The 14748-nt window shown below is 41.2% G+C and overlaps 1 protein-coding gene across 3 annotated transcripts in view; it reads right to left on the bottom strand.

Annotated features, from left to right (window-relative positions):
* Positions 1-14748, bottom strand: part of ANO4 (anoctamin 4) — a 350573-nt gene that overhangs the window by 125676 nt on the left and 210149 nt on the right. For all 3 annotated transcript variants that reach the window (XM_032416461.1, XM_032416459.1, XM_032416460.1), the window contains one exon: positions 11201-11332. In XM_032416461.1, coding sequence (XP_032272352.1) covers positions 11201-11332 — 132 coding nt within the window. The remainder of the gene's footprint in view (positions 1-11200; positions 11333-14748) is intronic.

The following is a 14748-nucleotide window of genomic DNA, read 5'->3' as shown; positions in this document are numbered from 1 at the left end:
CTAAGTGCCTTACTCATAGTTGGTCCTACAGATACTAAGAAAACACAGCTAACTAACTATGGGGTTTCCAGACACCCAAAGGTGTATTTTCCCACATGACTAGGTGCATCTTTTGCCTCTTACACTAAACTCATTAAGTTATGTCCTACTTAAAAGAAGGCACATCATTTTCAGAAACATAAATCTCAGGCTGTGTGGCTTGTTTCATTTTCAACTCAGTATAAAACTTTCCAGGACAGATAGGTTTCCCCTGACTTTATGGATCAATAAAAACAACCTGCATATTGAGGATCCTAATGCCAAATAAGTGATTGCAATAAAACATGTGTTGTGAGCCCTGCTGTAAGTCATGGGGGCACTAAGAGAACATTAATCCTATCTAAATCAATATCAGTATCTCTTTGCCTAAAGGACTCTCTAAAGATTTCAGATCGATGAAAACACCAGAAAAACTCCGAACAGAAAATACAAAAAAAGGCACATGCTGGAAGAATCTGTAGCTTCAGCCATCCATGTTGACAGGAGTTAGAAAATAAACGTACATATATTACTGATAAATGTGAAATGGCAGTGTATCCTGCCTTCAGTCACTTTGGGCTGCTATAAAAAATTACCATAGACTGGGAGGTGGCTTCTCAACAACTGAAATTTATTTCCAGGAGACTGGAAATCTGAGATCAGGGTGACAGTATGGTCCAGGTCTGGCAAGGGTCCTCTGCTGGTTGCAGACTTCTGGTTGTATTCTCCCACAGTGGACAGTAAACTAGCTCTCTGGTTTCTCTTTAAGGCACTAATCCCTTTCATGAAGGCTCCAGCATCATGACATAATCACCTCCTAGAGGTCTCGCTTCCTAATACTATCACAGTGGAGATTAGATGTAACATAGGAATCGGAGGAGGCATAAACATTCAGTCCATAACATATCCACAACACTGAATAACATTTAGATTGAAAGGAATGCTATTCCAGTTCAGGTCAGATATTTAACTTTGCAAAAATTAGCCTTTGTCACCTCAAACTTGCCCTTTATACACTAACTGCAACTTTTCAGAGATTCTCCCAAGAAATTTCACTGTACTCGTGGTTCTTCTTCTTCATCATCATCATCATCATCACCACCACCACCACCACCACCATATCTATCAATTATTGAGTGTTTTCTATGGGCCAGGTACTGGACTAAATATTTTACACAAGTCATTTCATTTAATGTCCCTAAATCCTATTGCCACAACCCTCTCTTCTTTCTTTTCCTCCTGCCCAAACTTACCTGTCTTCTGTTCTGGACCCTTGGGGTTTGCAGATTGGCCAGTTTATATAGTTGTGCTATAGGCAGAATAATGTCAACATCCTAATCCCTAGAACCTATGACTATTTTATATGGCAAAAAGGATTTAATATTTCAGATAGAACTAAGGTTACTTGTCAGATTACTTCAAGGTAGGGAGATTATCCTGGACCATTCAGCAGGCCCAGTGTAATCACAAAGGTCCTTAAAAATGGAAGAGGAAGGAAGAAGAGTCAGAGAAGGAGGTGGGATGACAGAAGCAGGGTCAGAGTGAAATGATGTGATGTGAAAAGAACTCAACCACTGTTGCTGGCTTTGCAGATGAAAGGAGGGGCCCAGAGCCAAGAATGCAGCAGCCTCCAGAAGCTGGAGAGGGCAAACAGATTCTCCCCCCGAGCCTCTACAAGAGAATGCAACCCTGTCACACCTTGATTTTAGCCTGGCGAGACCCATGGCAGACTTCTAACACTTGCATTGTGTTAAGCCATGAAATTCATGGTGATTTTTTTATAGCAGCCATAGAGAACTGATATATAATGTTTGAGGATAAGACTGGAGCCAGAGTGCCTTACCTTAGAATCCAAGTCCCACTACTTACCGACTGTGTTTCCTTGGGCAAGTTATTTAACCTCTCTGTGACTGTTTCCTCCTCTATAAAAATAGGGATGACAATGCCTTACTCACAGGTCTAATAGTCATCAAAATCCCTACTGTTGTATTGAATTACTTTCTTTGAAATAATCTGAGTTTTGAGAGGGGCCTTCTGGAACTACAATGTTCCAATGAATGACTGACCCTAATGTTGATAGCTTTGGGCCGCACAGCTGGCTGGAGCAGGAGAGCTTTCTGTGGGGTCGGACTCTTAGGCTCCCATACAATTATGGCTGATAAGCAACGTGTAGGTCCAGTTTGGGTGATACCATGTAAAACCACCAATTTGTATTGTACAATGATTTATAAAGATGTCTACCCACAGGTTCGCTTTTATTATTTCTCAAACACGAATATACACTGAAATGGAACATGAGGCTCTTTGCTTTTTAATCAATTCTCAGCTATAATTCTTGCAGAATGTAGTTCAAACAACAAAGATTTACATGAGGTTAGTTTAGGATATACTGCAGTATTTTGCTGATGTCTAAACTCCTCCAAAACATTATAGCCCCAAGCAATTAAGTCTCTAGAACCATGCTGAGGGACCTACCAAAAACAGCCCATGGAAAAGCCCTACAAGATGTTTGCTCTAAGGACGTTGCTAAGGAAATTGTTCACTGCTTTATTCACAGCCCTCCCCCCTTTCCCTGGGCGAGAATTTTATTTCTTGCAAATGCTAGGAAAATGCTAAGAAAAGCTCTGCTTCACTAAGGGGTTGGTTTTCTTCCTCTCCGACAATCAGAACTATGTGACTTACTGTGTTTCTCCCTCTGCTCTACCCACTATGCTTAAAGCTCAATTTGCTGGCTCATTTATTAACCATTACAGATAGATAGGCTATTGAGGGCTGCAAATCTAAGCCTGTTTTTTTTTTTTTTAACTTGAATGCCTGCTCTAAATGATATTCTCCTTAATTCAGAATATTTACTTATATTTTACCATTTTGTTTACCCCACTTCAAATGCTTTAACAAATTCCAAAGCTAATCAGGTATACTTACATGCACCTGTTTGCGCTAGTGTAATGCAGCTGGAAGGTAAACTGTACTTTGGCTCTCCCTGTGTGGCACAAACCTGAGGTATCAGCATTGTGGAGAAAACACACTTCTGCTCGCTAATCTGCCATTGATTGGAGCGACTACGAGCAAGCCACTCAGTCTCTCTGACCTTCATCATACACCTGTACCCTCAGAGTTGTAATGCACCTATGGTACAACTCTGGAATACAGTTACAGATAAATGGTGGCTACTACCACCTTATCAGCACAACTGTTGCTACCACTACTTGAAGACAGCTGTTACACAGCCAACTGACTGATTACTACTGTCCGTACCTCACTGCCATGGTTTGCTGGCTTATTCAGAAGGCAGTCAAAGAGAGGTTCCAGAGAACCTCCCACCAACAACCCTTCAGCAACTTTCTTCTGTCCTTACCAGCCCTCACTGCCCCCAGCACCAAGATTTCCATGGTTAGTTCTTTCTTGGGCACAAAGAGCTGTGTTGTTTTGTTATTCCTTAAGATCATGGTCTAAAAGGGCAGAAAAAAGCATGTAAGCCAATTTCACGTAAAGTGGTCTTTTGATGCACACACTTGACATTTCCCACATGCACATGACATATGCATTAAAATGTATGATGTAGGAGTTAAGTGTCAGGCATTAATCCTGAGAACAGAATTTAATAGCCATAAAACTGGATAGGGAAGATAGTCTATTAGCAAAATTGAGACCAAAAATAAATCAACAAGCCAGGGGTAAATTCAAATAGAACATGGAGACCACAACTGACTGACTAGTTGACTATGGTTTTCAACTTTTCATATGGATGTTCTGGGTTTAGATGAGAGAACCAGACTCTGGAGTCCCGGCTCTGTCCTCCCGAAGTGGCAACAGTGTCAACCTCCAACTCTGCTGTGCCCTTTCCTGTTCTGTTAAGTCCTATGACCATAATCATACCCTAGGTGTCACTGGCTGCCAGGCAGGAACTTCTAGCCCTCAGTCGCTCAGAGTCTAGCAGGGGGAGAAAGGCATGTAAGCAAATTTCATCTCAAGGGGTCTTTCGATAATGTCGGTTTCATACATGCAGAGGACACATGCTAAAATGTTTTGTGTACAACCAAGCTTTGCAAGGAAATGGGCTGATACTGAGTTGTATGTGATATCTATTGTGACTGCAGACTTTTAAAAGCTAGAAATGTAAAAATATATATACATATATAACTAAATACATCATCTCTCACTGGGATGTCTGCAGTTGCCTCCGAACTGGTTCCTGCTTCTAGTCTTGCTTCCTACAGTCTGCTCTTAAAGGAGTTGCAATGATATTTTCAATAGTTAAGTTAGACTATCACTTTCCTTTGTAAAAGCCAAGGCTGTATATAATCAGCCTCCCTCTTTCCCTTCTAACTCATCTCTGTTGCTGGTCTCATCATTTCTATTCCAGCCACAAAGGTCTTATTTTCACCCACATGTGCTCACAGATTAGGGCCTGTGCTTTGGCTGTTCCCTTACATGGAACCCCCACTCTGTTCCCCTCCTCTTATCTCCTTTAAGTCTTTTTCTAATCACACCTTCAATCTGAGGCCTACGGAAGAATTTCTTTTGAAAATTTAACCTGCACCCACGTCCCCATGCCAGGGTTCTTCATTTTTAACCCCTACTCCTCTTTTTCTCTTTTTCCATAGCATTTATCACATTCTAACATGCTTTACAATTGATTTTTTTAACTGTTTACCTCAACACTACTGACATCCAAGGCTGGAGACCTCTTTGTTGCGGGAACTGCCTGTTCACTCCATCCCCTAGATACCAGCAGCACTCTCAGCTTCCAGTTGTGACCACCAAAAATGCTTCCAGACCTTGCCAAATCATGCACCTACTGAGAACCACTGGTTTATAATTTATTGCCAGTTAGCCCCAGCTACAAGGTAAGCCCCAGGAGAACAAGGATCTTGGCCTATTTGTTCACTGTTGATTCCCAAGCACTGAGAACAACAACAGGTGTGGGGCGAGCGCATGAATGAGTAACTTTTTAGACATATGCACCTACAAAAAACACAAATTTCAGAATCTTCTACTGGGAAATGGTCAATATTTAATTTCGCCTCATTTTTCATAGGTTTTCATAAAAATAAACTAATGGCAATAAGAGGAATAAAATTACAGGGAGAAACATTTTCCCGCTTATATCTAACACAAACATTTCCTGAAGGGCAATTCAATTGATCTAGTTCTTGAAAGAATGTATCGTATATCTACTATAAAAAATGGCACGCATCTTATCTACATTTCCTTTTCTCTGTCTACCAGCACAAACCTTTCTTTTGAGTATCAACCTTAAAAAGTAACTGCCTCACGGATATTACTGCAAAAGCCATTGTAAGAACAAAGGGTGATGCTATTTAAGCAGGCTAACATTCACAGACAAGGAGGTGACAAGGAAAAAAATTAAATCTTAAATGGAATTGTCTGTCATAATTATCAGATTCAACAAGGATGTCAGAGACTGGGTGGTCCTGCCCGAAGGGTGTCATGTAATAAAAGCCAGTAAAGCAATGGTTCTCAAGTGGAGAAAGTGCTGTGATTTTGAGCCCATCCCCTCCCCGCCACCCAGGAAAATTTGGCAATGTTTGTAACATTTTTGATTTTCACAACTAAGGGGAGAGGGGGCTGCTGCTAGCATCAAATGGATAGAGGACAATAATCTACTAAACACTCTATAACACACAGGACGGCTCCCTACAACAGAGCTATTCAGTCTAAAACATCAACAGCACAAAAGCTGAAAAATCCTATAAGTAGACTGTAATGCTTAAGACTGTGGAATCTGGAGGCTCCCTGTCTGAATTTGAATTCCCACTCCATCACTGAGACAGACTGCTGAGTTGTTCAGCAAACCTGCTTCCTTTTCCCTCTTGGGCGTACAGAAAGACTAGTTATATTAGCATCCCTTGAGTAGAGGTAATTACGTGACTAAATTCTGGTCCATGAAATGTGGGTTTAAGTGCTCTACACCACTTCTTAGCCTGGCCCATAAAAACTTCCTACAAAATTACTCATCTCTCTTTTCCTGTCAACAAGATGCAAGGGACCTTGGGGATGGCAGTTACTAGACAGAAGCAGCCTGGGTACCTGAATGACTGTGCGGAGCAGAGACATTGCACTTGATCATTCATGGTAACCCACATTAGACAATGATGTGAACAACAAATGAACTTCTATAGTGTTAAAGCACTGATATTTGGGGGTTGTTCCAGTGGGTGGACTAACCTAGCTATGTGACCTTCTGCAGATTCCTTAACCTCTTTGTGCTTTATTTTCCTCATCGGCAAAATGGTGACCATAATACCTCCTCTCTCATAGGGTTGTTGTAAGGATTAAGGTTCTTAAAATAGTGTCTGGCATCTAGTAAGAGCTTTCCTATCTGTAAGTGTTTGGTGATACCATATAAAATGACCAATAACAGCATATGTGGACTTGCAGACATGTATACTCACTGGTTTGCCTATATTGCTTCTCAAACACTGATAATGTTCAAACAGAATGCGAGGCTATTTGTTTTTTAATTGATTCTCAACTTTAATCTTTTGTACAATGTAGTTCAGAGTATAAAGATTCATGATTAGATTATCCCATGTTGTCTTTATTACTCGCATCCTTACTCCATTCATTTAATAGACAAATATTGAGCATCTATGGTATGCCAGGGATTGTGTTAAGTATCAGAGATATAATTGTGAGCAAAAACAGACATGGTATATGCCTCCATTGAGTTTAGTTTACCTGGAGGGTTTAAGTATTAATCATATAATACCCAAATAATTACAAAGGTACAGAATTTCAAATTTAAAAAAATGTTACATAGGAAACATGTGACTTAAAGAGAATATAGCAAGGGGAACTAGTCTTTGGAAGGAGGAGAGGCGGGCTTCCCTGGGAAGAGTTCTGGAGCTGGGTTTTGAAGATTGAATAAGAGTAAACAAGGGGAAAGGGAAAGAAATGGGAAGAGAATTCCATGAGAGAAAACAGCATGTGCAAATTCCCTGAGGGAGGGTGCATCCAAAGAACTGAGAGAGGCTGTATGTGTCTGGATCATAAGAAGGGAGGGTGGAAGACAGTGAAGGCAGATAAGGTTGGAGAGGAATTGATCTAAGGCCTTGTGGGTCATCTCAATAATTTTGGTATTTATTCTAAGGTTTTTAAACAGGATTAAGTGACATGATTAGAAAAACATCATTCTGTATGCACTTGGGAGAATGGGTTGGAGGTGGGCAAGGATAGAACCAGGGAGACCTGTTACATTACTTCCAGGTTTCAGAAGTGAGATGATGGTGGACATTGAGAGAAGTTGTTAGATTACAGAGACTTAACTTGTAAAATCATCAGACTTTGGAGATGTAGTGAATGCAGAAAGTAGAGGTGAAGGAGAGGTCTAGAATAGCTTCCTGACTCTGGTTTCAACAACTGCACAAATATTAGTGCTATTTACTAGACCAGGGACAATGGAAGTGGACCACACTGGAGGAGAGAATGGGTTGAATTTGGTCTGAGAGGAGTGTGCAGTGAGCTAACTTCACACCATCTATATTCTTTCTTCACATGATTATTCTATTTTCATTTTTATCTATTCATTTATCATTTAACAAATCATTATTAAGCACCAACTATGAGATTCAAAAATGATGATGTAGACATAGCCTTTCAAGAACTTTACTGTCTATATGGTTCTATATCAAGAGCTATGATAGAAAAAAATATGTATTATCAAGATATAAAAGAATGCACCTCACCCAGAATTTATTTCTAAAACCTAGAAGTAATATAACTAATCTCCCTGGTTCTATCCTTGCCCACGTCCAATCCATTCTCCCAAGTGCATACATAATGTTGTTTTTGAAAAGCACAAATAAGGTTGGAAATCTTGGGAGGTTTTCTGAAGGAAACACCTCTGATGAAATCTGAAAGAAGGGAGTCTAAGGGAAAGAGTACACCAGGCAGAGGGAAGACCCTGTGCAACAAGAGACAAAAGGGCTCTGTGAGTTAAGGTCAAAGCAGTTCATTATGGATGAAGTGCTCAACAGGAAATGGAAGCAGGAGCTAGTGAGCCAGCTTAGGACTCTGGGCTTTATTCTGAGCACAAAGTATTTTTAAGACTTCTTTTCCATTTTGATCATTATTTATTAAACTCCTAATTTTTTTCTCTTTTTCCACTACATTCATGTACATGCACACACATGCACACACACACACAAATATCTATTCTCTTTTATTCCTAGACAAACACAATATCAAATATTCTGCAAAACCAAGAAGTCACATGGGATTTTGGACTGCATTTGGACAACCAGGAAATCATATTATAAGCCCTAGAGCTCATTAACAAGTTACTTCTGATTACTTTAAACCCATTAGTGTCACCTTAAGGAAGCATCCATCTTTAGGGAATTTTTTTTTTTTTTATTATACCAATCATTTCCAACTGGACAGCCAGCACTCCTCAAGTCTTACTTCTACACATTCATTAAAGAGATGTTGTCCATGCGGCATGACAATTCTCAAAGAGAAAGAAATCCCTACTGCCCATGATGTTCAAGCCCCCTGTTTAATTTTTCATCACCCAACTGCATGATGGAACTGCCTAAACTACCCTCTTGATCCCACTGAGACCTGATTCTTAGGTTTCCTTCCTTCCAGCTATCCCTCTGCTTTTTCCTTCTTGGTTCTCAGGTCTGGAAAGCTCATCTTCCACTGATCACTCCTTTTTCAAACAATAATGCCAGGTTTTCTCACACTCTATGCCCATTCACAGAAAACTACCTGTAGTTCTTCAGACACTCCATTCTGTTTCATGCCCATATACCTTTTTTTTTTTTTTTTTTAGAGAGAGAGACAGAGAGAGGGTGGAGAGGGGCAGAGGGAGAAAGAGAGAGAGGATCTCAAGCATGCTCCATGACCAGTGGGGAGCCTGATGCAGGACTTGATCTCACGACTCTGAGATCATGACCTGAGCCAAAATCAAGAGTGGGACGCTTAGCCAACTTAGCCATGCCCATATACTTTTATACATAAATTATTCTTTCTTGAGATCTGTTCCCCCTACTACCTACCTGGACAAATGTTATCCTTCAAGACCCATCTCAAGCATTTTTGTGTGTGTTCAATTCTTATTTTTTAGAACCTCCCTCAAAATCTGCAGTGTGGAGCCCTCTTTCTTTTAAGTAGCAGCCATCATATTGTGAACAATTATTTAAAATGGTCTTTCTGTCTCTACTAGGCTGGGGTAAAGACTGTGTATTATTTATCTTTATATCCTCTGCACCCAGACAGTGCCTGGCAACAAGTAGAAATCAAATCAGAGACTGATGAATGAATTAATTATTCAGTGAACCAATGCCCAACATATCAAAAAAGGTTTCTCAAATTTGTGATAGAGGTGGCTGAGTACCTCTGTGATCCCACAGGCTATCATCCCTCATTTATTATATATTTTAAAATACTTATAAAGATATGAATCTTGGCTCTATTCTCTAGAGAGCCTGCTGGGTGCCCAGGTGCTTCTGACTTTGAGAACCCTGCTAAAAAATTTGTTCTAAAGCAAGAAAGAACATCAGGAAACGTAACCAGCCTGAAGATGAGTAGTGGGAAACCTTCCTCTTCTATCTACCTACATCCATTTGAAGTAAAGCAAAACCCCAGGCACATACCCTATATTTCATTGATTCTTCTAGCCACCTACTTATCCATTCATGTATCTATCCATCTGAAAATTATGAGACGCTCCTGCACTGTGCTAGGTATTCTCAGGCAGTTGAGAAGCAAAGGGAAAATTCTGTATGTAAATCAGACTCTACTCCAGAAGAATTTAAAACATAAAATCACTTGTCTAAGAAACTTCAAGATAAACAACACAGGCATAGCAAAGGTTTAAGTTAAGAGCAGGAACATGTCAGCTTTCATCTGTCTTTTTCTCTTAAAAAACACCCATAGGTCTTGATCTTTGAGTTAACATGAAACCCTTTTCATTTCTTATTTCCTGCAGAGGATATAGCTAGGATTTTGAGGCCAGGCTGTAAATTTCATGTCTTTTTCAATAACCCTTTTAAATTTTCACATAATGTGGCTGGGTTGGCATCAATCTGACTTGTGGGGATCCAGAGTTTGGCTATTTTAGAGGCTTATGAAGTTGTTTCCCTTGCATTATACATTATTATATATTATATATTATATATTTTGATGCAGAACATCTACTCTTTGATTTTTCTTTTCTTCTTCATCTTCTAGAAGTCCAAAGACATTAACTGATTTACTGTGCTGAAACATGCCCCCAACCATACATTCCCTGTAACCTGACATCCGCCATTTGGTTTATTTTTTTCTCAAAGTTAACAACCTATTTTTTTTTTTTTTTTTCAAAAAATCTGTTACCCTCTTCCTCCCCTTGGGAAAGTCCATTTTACTAAAGCTGTCTCTATGGCTGGAGCGGGGAGAGCCAGGAATTCTGGAAGTCTGGCTGAGAGCAAGGCTGGGCCAAACTTATTTATTTGCCTTTTGAGAGGCTGTTTTTGCCTAGTTGTTTACAGTCTTTGGCATGCTTTTCTCTCCTACCACTGATTCCCCCCCATCCCAATTTCTTGTCATCTCAAAAGCTTCAGAGTCAATTCTCTATCACTTTTGCAATTCCTCAAAGGCTCAATTACTTAGCCAACCTTTCCCCCTGCATGTCAAAAGTGAGAAATTACTGTTCAGAGACTGTCTGACGGAGAGCCAGCAAGTGGGCTACTCAGGGATATGGCTTTTCCTGGGGGAACTTGGTGAGTTGCTGAAGAAAAGGGAACTGAGAAGTGAACAGAGATTGATTAAGACAAACCAACGACCCCTCTTTTCAATAGGGCCCGGGGTAAACCAATTTCCCTGTCATGTCGGTTATATGCTGATGAGCCTACAGGGGCTCTGAGCACGGGGACTGGCAGAGCCACCAAATAGAAGGATCCTGGGTCTCTGAATCACCATGGAGAAGGTCGTTCACCCAACACACATATGAACACATGTTCTACTATGTCAAGCCACTGAGATACAGGGATTGTTTGTTAGAACAGTTAGCTTACCCTTATACAAAAGGGATATGAACACTCACAGGACTTTCAGGGAAGAAAGGCACTAAGCTGTTCCTTCCACATGCCAAGGACTCAAAGGCGTGCAGAAGGCTCTACCACAGCTGCATGTCCTTAGTAAGACAAAGGCTTTCACATGAAACACTCACTGGTGGATCCTTTGCTGGCTGAAAGGGGCAGTGTAGCAGTCATTCTCCTCCAGGTCTGGTAGTGTCTCCTTGTCCAGCCTCATGGGCTTCTTAGGTAACCATCTCCGAAACCTGCTTATTTGTTTATCGATCCTGTGGTACATGAAAGGCAAGACCAAAGGGTACAGCATGTCAGCATTGCCCCATAACACAGGAGGGAAGTCTCCACAGAGCCATAATTATGACACCACACACTCCAGGCACTCTCACTGTACATGAGTACATGATAACCCCGTTTTACAGACAGAAAGAAGAGCGCCTCAACTCCAGTGTTTTTTCGATCTCATCACAGGTCCTCAATATTATTGTCTATGAAATAGTGGCCAAGAGTTATATGTTCACCCACATGCCAATAAATGACCAAGGCTGGAAGGCTCTGGAAAGGAAGTGCACAGCCCCTTAAGCAAAGCAGCAGAGACCTTAACTTCTTACATTCTGCAGGTTCTAGAAACTCATTTTGTATTTGGAGAATTTCCCCATCTTCCCTTGGTTAGGGAAGTGCTCTAGCTGTAGTTAACTTTCAGCAGGGCAGCTGACAGCAATCCCAGTGGTTGCCTGTGTGCACAGAGCGTGATGTCATGATTTGCTTCCTGCCTCTCACACCTTCCCTGAGCTGCCTCTCAGCAGACAGCAGGCTGTTCAGCTTTCATTCTGTCTTTCAAGCTGACTCCATGGCTCAAGGTACGGGGGCATGATGACACATGTGTCACTCTGGCTAGGGCGCACAATGATGCCAAGTCACAGAAAACAACAGCGTTGTTAGGGTGGTTTACAAGCCACAGTTTTCCCCTACCCCCTTCCCAATTCCCTCTGGCTTCTGCTGATGAAAACATCTGGCTTCCAAGTGACCAGACTGTCAGTCATTCACAGAAAACCACTAGAAGGAGCAAAATGCACAGCACACTTGAAAACAACTGTGCTACCTCAGCTATCTATACCCACTGAAGAAAGTATCTTCTACGAGCACGTATCAAGTAGCATTTCTGTGAGGCAGATTGAACAGGTACCATACTCAGTTTACACATCACAGAAGAGACCCATGGAAGGTATCCAGTTCAAATTACCCAGCCAGTGAATAAAGCCAGGAACAGAATGCAGGTTTTGGACTCTTGATTTTAGGGATCACCCTATCAAAGTAGTTGATACTGGAAATCTTCAATTAAGGGCTACAGAAGGGACGGATTCCTCTAATGAAGAAAATATCTAAATGCCTTCTAGGTCTATTAACTACACATGGAGTTTGGGCAGGATTTCATCAAAAAATATTTATATGGCAATTTATCCTTTTCAATGAAACTTCCAGGTGAAGGAATTACTTTTCCCATAACCAGTCAGCTCCAAGATGAAAAATAATAGTTAACTCTTTTACCACCTCTTTAATTCTCTGCAGGGCTCCAGTCTCACCACAACCTCCTTCTGCCTAGTGGTGGCTGGCCTTTCTTCAGAACCCCTGAAAGTTCAAAGTAGACAGAATCTCACAACTTCTCTAGGCCCCTTCTCTCAAAGACAACTCATACCTCCCACATATACACACACACAAATAAAGATTCTACTCAGGGTCATGTTCCCAGAAGAGAATAGTACATTGGAAGGGTCCAAAGCGGGGGCGGGGGGAACAGTTCCTATCCCCTCCATCCTTCCTCCTCCTGGTCCTCTCCTCCCTCACCACTCTTTAAAGACACTTAAAGTATAGTAACATAATGCACATCAGAGAGACAGTAGAACGTAGTGATTGAGAACATGGGGTTGCAGTACCTGGATTCAAATCCTGGCTCTGTAAATATTAGCAGTGTGACCTTGGGCAAGTTATTTAACTTTGCTGTGCCTTAATTTCCTTATCTATAAAGTGGGCATGATAATAATACTCAGTTCATAGGGCTGTGGTGATTCATCAATATGGACATGAAATCTCCAGAACAGTGTCCGGTGTATACTAGGTACTGGCTATTATTACAATCTTTTTCCCCCCAAAATAAGAATTTGAGCACCCAGCTTGCCTCTTAACATTGTCTTTCTTTTCAATTCAAAGTTAATTGTGCTTCATCAGCATCTACAGCTTGTCCAAGTTCAATGATTTAGTCCTTAAATGGACTCATAAATTATACTTCCTAGGCTAAGCTGGTGGCCTTCCCCATAACTCCTGGCTTTATTTCATCTGATTGCCTTTAAACTCATTCAAGAAAGAGGACATTGGCCCAGAGGCTTTTCATAATAGAGCTTTTACCTCCCACACATCTCCAGTCTGTGGCACTAATCGGATTACACTTCGCGAAGTTCACATTCTTACAGAATCTGGGCTCTGCGTACCACGACTATGAATTAAATCCAGCTGGGTACAGTGCTCAGCGTGGATAAAAACAAATAAAGCTGTGAAAAAGCAGACATTAATACTCTATGGGAATGAAATGGCAGCTTTCAGCAACAGCTTATAGCACCACAACTTAAATGAAATGTGGAGATGGTGAAGAGAGAGTGGAACAGGGTAATGAAAATGATTCATTGAAAAATGAGGAGGGGCCAGAAGTGGAATGAAGAGAAGGGAGGCTCCTAAAAGAAGCTGGGATGTAGAACTGGGGTGCCTAAATCCTGGTTCTGTTGCTTATCAGCTGTCTGACCTTCCACGATTCACTCACCTTCTTAAGCCTTATTTTAAAATGGACTAATCATCATCATCACCATCTTACTGACCTTGCAGGGTTGTCAGGAAGCCTGTGCTTCCAAAGGATGGTGTGCATGCAATGCTTTGGAGAAGCTGCCAGGCAAATAGTGTTATTAGTAACTTCTTAAGGACCAGGGAGGCTAATATAAAAGTGATGGAAAGCAGAGGAACTGGGCTTTTAAAACATTATGGTGGAATAAAGATATTCAAAAGATATCTTAAAAACAAAACCCCTGAGACACTGGCTGGGGGTGGGGGTGGGTAAATCGGCCTTCAGTGGGGTAGCCTGAGCCGAAGCAGGAGGGCAAAGCATGGACTGTACAGGTTCTATCACACATGCTGGTCCATGCTGTGTGCTCTTCAAAATGACAGAAACAAACCCTCAAATGTGGTCAGCGGTTTGTACCCTCTTCTGGGCAGAATGGTTCCTGAAAGATGTGTGTACCCTAATCACTGGAACCTGTGAATATGTCATGTGACATGGCAAAGGGACTGTAAGCAAGGTTACGGACCTTTAGAAACGGAGAGCATACTGGATTACTCAGGTGGACCCAACTTAATCATATGAGCCATTTAAAAGGAGAGAACTTTGCTTAGCATATTACCCTCTAGCTAGGCGAAGTCAGTCAGTCAGAGAAAGACAAATATATGATTTCACTCATATGTGGAATTTAAGAAACAAAACAGATGAACATAGGGGAAGGGAAGGAAAAATAAAATAAGATGAAATCAGAGAGGGAGACAAACTATAAGACACTCTTAACTCTAGGAAACAAACAGGTTGCTGGAGGGGGGGTGGGTGGTGGGATGAGGTAACTGGGTGATGGGCATTAAGGAGGGCACTTGATAT

This window comes from Phoca vitulina, unplaced genomic scaffold, assembly GCF_004348235.1.
Source record: "Phoca vitulina isolate PV1807 unplaced genomic scaffold, GSC_HSeal_1.0 scaffold19, whole genome shotgun sequence".
Lineage (NCBI taxonomy): Eukaryota > Metazoa > Chordata > Mammalia > Carnivora > Phocidae > Phoca > Phoca vitulina.
Note: the sequence above shows the minus strand (reverse complement) of the source record. Positions and strands in the feature narration are given on the sequence as shown.